At 41.8% G+C, this 4,738-nt stretch overlaps 1 protein-coding gene across 1 annotated transcript; it reads left to right on the top strand.

The window, feature by feature from the left end:
- Positions 1-1,761: 1,761 nt before the first annotated feature.
- On the top strand, positions 1,762-3,698 carry LOC144510237 (somatostatin-1B-like). Its single transcript, XM_078239730.1, has 2 exons — positions 1,762-1,854; positions 3,483-3,698. The coding sequence occupies exons 1-2, from the start codon at positions 1,762-1,764 to the stop codon at positions 3,696-3,698; spliced, it is 309 nt and encodes a 102-aa protein (XP_078095856.1).
- Positions 3,699-4,738: the final 1,040 nt, after the last annotated feature.

The following is a 4,738-nucleotide window of genomic DNA, read 5'->3' as shown; positions in this document are numbered from 1 at the left end:
GTTCAGGATCCAGTCACAGAGGGAGGAGCCGAGGCCCAGGCCACGGAGTTTGGAGATGAGTTTTGTAGGAATAATGGTGTTGAAGACTGACAGGTGGCAGGTCAAGAAGATTGGATAGAATATGAAGAACAGCAGTGAGAGAAAAGTAGAGTATGAGATATAAAGATTGGTAGTAAGATTTCCTGCAGATTCTTAAACAAGGAAAGAGATAATAAAGTGAGTGTCGGTCCCATCGAAAGTGAGCCTGCAAAATTAATAATGGAAAATGAGGAGATGGCAGAGGAATTAAACAAGTTTTTTTGCATCAGTCTTCACTCCAGATGATACAGGTAACATCCCAGAAATCGTTGTAAATCAGGAAATGGAGTGAAGGGAAGAACTTGGGCAAATTACAATCACTGGTGAAGAGGCAGTAAGAAAACTGTTAGAACAGCGGGCTGACAAGTCCCCAGGTCCTGACAGATTTCCCTCTAGGGTCTTATGAGAAGTGGCTGGTGAGATAATTGATGTGTTGGTTTTAACCTGCTGGAGTTTAGAAGAGTAAAAGGCCACTTGATCCTGAGGGGTATTGACAGGGTGGATGTGGAGAGAATGTTTCCTCTTGTGGGGGAATCTCGAACAAGGGCTCACTGTTCAAAAATAGTGAGTTTCTGGAGCTCCCTTCCTGAAAAGGCCGTGGAACGAGAGTCTTTGAATGTTTTTAGGACAGAGGTAGATTCTTGATAAGCGAAGGTGGGAACAGTTCAAATGTTTATTTATTAGTGTCACAAATAGGCTTACATTAACACTGCAATGAAGTTACTGTGAAAATCCCTAGACGCCACACTCCGGCACCTGTTCGGGTACACTGAGGGAGAATTTAGCATGGCCAATGCACCTAACCAGCACATCGTTCGGATTGTGGGAGGAAACCAGAGCACCCAGAAGAAACCCACGCAGACATGGGGAGAACGTGCAAACTCCACACAGTGACCCAAGCCAGGAATCGAACCTGGATCCCTAGCACTGAGGCAGCAGTGCTAACCACTGTGCCAGCGTGCCGCAACTGGGCGTCGGCAGCAGTTCGATTAGCCACAATCTTATTGAATGGCGGAGCAGGCGCAAGGGGCCGAGTGGCCTACTCCTGCTCCTAATTCATATGTTTGTAACATATCAGACTTTGAGCTGCATTTTGGAGAAGAATATATTTGATTGTGCCAAGCAGCCCGGAACTCTCCAAGGTGCTAATCATCAGTTTTACAGATTTCAACTGGCAGGTTTTAGTTTTGAGTTTTCTTGTAGCGCATTGGCAGGTCTGTTGTTTCAATGGCATCCAATTCTCCTTTTATTGTGTCTAAAAATATAATTTTGCTGATGTGATTAGAACATTCCTGGATCGCATGCAATAAAACTATTTAATGGTTGGTTCATTCAAATTGTACTGCAATTTTAACTGTCCACATTACAGACCTTCCATCTACTGCCCATAAATTTACAGAACGTAAAAGTGTAACATAATTAGTCAGTGATGTTCTTCCTATATTAATATTTCTCTATTTATGATAACACAAACCAGTTACTCTTTATATACATATTGGTTCCAAGCCTTTATTGGGTTAATGATGCACACCGGCTATTAGGCTTTGATTGTATCATTAATTTTGTGCGTCAGAGAGTTGGGTCTGTTGTGCTATAAAAGAGCTGGAAACACTTGCAGCAAAATAGATAGAAGAGCTCACAATACATTCAGCATTTTATTCGGGAGGGCTTTAGAGTGTCAGCATGAAGTGGCTGATGACTGTAAGCTTGATGTCTCTGCTGTTCCTTCTGAGTGTCGAGGGCACCAACCCACTGGAAGAAAGAATGAAACTCCAGGTAAAAAGATCATCACTAAACGCACCAAGGTAGTGGAAACTGTGCTGAAAGGGGGAGAGATGGAGGGGTGGAATCACCAACCCTACGGAGAGAATTGAATTCAAATTATTGGGAAAATTATGTAGAGAGATGAGGGAAGATGAGATTGTTCTCTGTAATGCTAGAAGGGTTAAGGGAAGATTAAATAGAAGGGCTCAGAATCATGAAGAGTCAATAGTGAGAGACAGTTTCCACTGGCAGAGGGGGCTAGTGACCAGGAGGGCACCATTTAAACTAATCGATAAAAGAGCGAGAGGGGGAGATGAGCAAAATTGTATTTCTTACATCGCGTGTCATTATAATCTGGAACATTTTGCTTGAAAGTTGATGCGAGCAGATTCAACAGTAACTTTCAAAAGGGAAGAATACTCGAAAATCGGAAATTTGCAGGGCTATCGGGAAAGAGCAGGAAAATGGAACTTTCTGAGTGACTCTTTTCAAAGGGCTGGTATAGGCATGATGGGATGAATGGCCTCCTGCTTTGCTGCAAGATTCCATGAAAGGCAATAATAAAAAGAGAAAAGTTCGGAATTCCAGCAATAATATATTAAATAGGGATGTGGCAATGGGTGGTTAACTTACTGGACAAGCACTGCAATAGTCTGGGTTATTAATCCTTGAGAATTTAAGTTCAAAAGCCAGGGCAGTTTGAGAATGTGAATTTGGTTTGAAAATAAAACCTGGAACTAAAAGCTGGTTTCAATCAGTGATTATTGAATTGTCGGATTGTCATAAACATTCAACCGGTTCATTAAAACCCTTTAAGGAAGGAAATTGATCTGTCAATCCTGCGTCTAGTGATCTTTGACTGTTAACTGTCTTCTGAAGTACCTAGTAAGCTACTCAATTTCAACCAGAATGGCCAAAGCATGCCAGTGTAGACTGTTCTATTGGGAAAACTTGCTGACTAAAGTTTGGTGGATCTTTTTGTTTAAACTGGTGGAATATTATTGCGGATCTGAAAAAGCTGACAGACTTTTGCCTTTAATCAGGCCAAATACAGAAATATATTGTGAGGACAGAAAGATTTAGGTTTCAGTAAGTGCAAGTTGGCAAGACAAGCAGAGTAGCAATGAGTAAACTGTAACAAGACTGGTCAATGGTGGGAATAATGCTGGCCTGCTATAAAGTGTAAAGGACAGCTAATAGTTTAAAAAAAGGTTTATTAGTCTCACGAGTAGGTTTACATTAAGGCTTACATTAACACTGCAATGAAATTACTGTGAAAATCCCCTAGTCGCCAGACTCTGGCACCTGTTTGGGTAGACTGAGGGAGAACTTAGCACGGTCAATGCACTTAACCAACACGTCTTTCAGAGTGTGGGAGGAAACCGGAGCACCCGGAGGAAACCCACGTGAGACACGGGGAGAACGTGCAGACTGCACAAACAGTGACTCAAGCTGGGAATTGAACCCAGGTCTCTGGCTCTGTGAGGCAACAGTGCTAACCACTGTGCCACTGTGCTGCCCATAGTGCAGTGATGCCTCTGAGTGAGCAATTAGCATTTGGCATCAACAAGCAAATGTAGTGCTGTTTTGCTATGCATGACATAAAAACGACAGCTTTCAATTCTATGTTTACCCACAAGGAAGTGACGAAGAGCAAGAAGTATCTGATTCTGAAGCTGCTGGCTGGGTTGTTGGAGAATGATGATAATCCCATGGAAAATGGCTTTACGCCGTTGAAGCCGGAAGAGTTGGAAGAGACGTTGCTGGAAGAGAGGTCGGTTAACGCTGGAATCCCACGCAGAGAGCAAAAAACCCCATGCAAACTGTTCTTCTGGAAAACCTTTTCACATTGTTAGTTCACACCCTGCGGATTTTTCTAAACTAGTGGAACATGTGAGAATATTAGCAGTGGAGGCTTAACTTTCAAACTATCGAAAATTCATGTTTGTCTACATCCCAAACAAATGTATGTAAAGTGCTTGTAATAAATTTAACTTGAAGATTACACATTTTAAGCTGTATTAAATGATTGTTTTATTTAATGAGATGGAAATCCAGTTAAACTTTGTTGGGTTTTGTTCTTAACGTTGTCAAAGCTGTTACTTTCCTGTTTTTCCAACATTATTCTTTTCTCAGTTTCCCTGCTTTCCTTTAGCTTGTTAGCCCCCTTCCCACATGAGTGCTCCCAGGATCCAGTCCCCCCCCAGTAACCCCTCTTCCCTTTTGAGAAACTTTCCCCCCTCTCCCCAGATTAATGTTTCTGAGATTTTACCTGAAAGATTAAACCTCTCCCTGACACAGTCGGTCAGAAGTTCTGAAAGCAGCTAACCACAGTTTTGGATATTTTCTAAGTTAAAGCCTACACATGATGGCAGTGACATTTCATCTAGGTTGTGATATCTGAGCATATTGTAATGGTGTTAGTTGTTTTCTAGCCAGTCTATCTGTATAGAATGTACATACTTACCTAGAAATATCTTGTATTGCCAACAATAAAAACACACATTTACACCGGCACCTGAAGCATTATTATTTTCTATCAAATAAAGGCAAACCTAAAATAATCTGCCCTCTTTTCCTTCCTCTCTTTTTACCTGCAACGTCAGCTGAACTGGCCTTTTTAATATTTTTAATGCTACGTTCGGACCAATTTTTTTCAAGATTTGTTTTCAATGCTTCAGAGCCATTGGAGTGTTGATAACCTGAGAACAGGTTGTCCAAACTAGACTTGGGAGGTTAAGGGGTGACCTGACAGGGCTACTTCAGATGATTGAAGGATCGGATAAACATAAACTAAGAGCTTATTCGGCCATTCAGGGACAATGTTAGGGAGCACTTTTTCAATGCAAAGGGGACTGGAAATCTGGAACTCTCCCTCACCAGAAACCTCTTGAAG

Source organism: Mustelus asterias, chromosome 22 (assembly GCF_964213995.1).
Source record: "Mustelus asterias chromosome 22, sMusAst1.hap1.1, whole genome shotgun sequence".
NCBI classification, from domain to species: Eukaryota; Metazoa; Chordata; class Chondrichthyes; order Carcharhiniformes; family Triakidae; genus Mustelus; species Mustelus asterias.
The sequence above is the reverse complement of the archived record's forward strand: the minus strand, read 5'-3'. Positions and strand labels throughout refer to the sequence as shown.

What these genes read in the sequence shown, in the direction of transcription:
- LOC144510237 (XM_078239730.1), top strand. Translation starts at nt 1,762, where the DNA reads ATGAAGTGGCTGATGACTGTAAGCTTGATGTCTCTGCTGTTCCTTCTG. An exon ending in AAGAAAGAATGAAACTCCAG is followed by an intron (nt 1,855 to 3,482) that starts GTAAAAAGATCA and finishes TTTACCCACAAG; the next exon opens with GAAGTGACGAAGAGCAAGAA.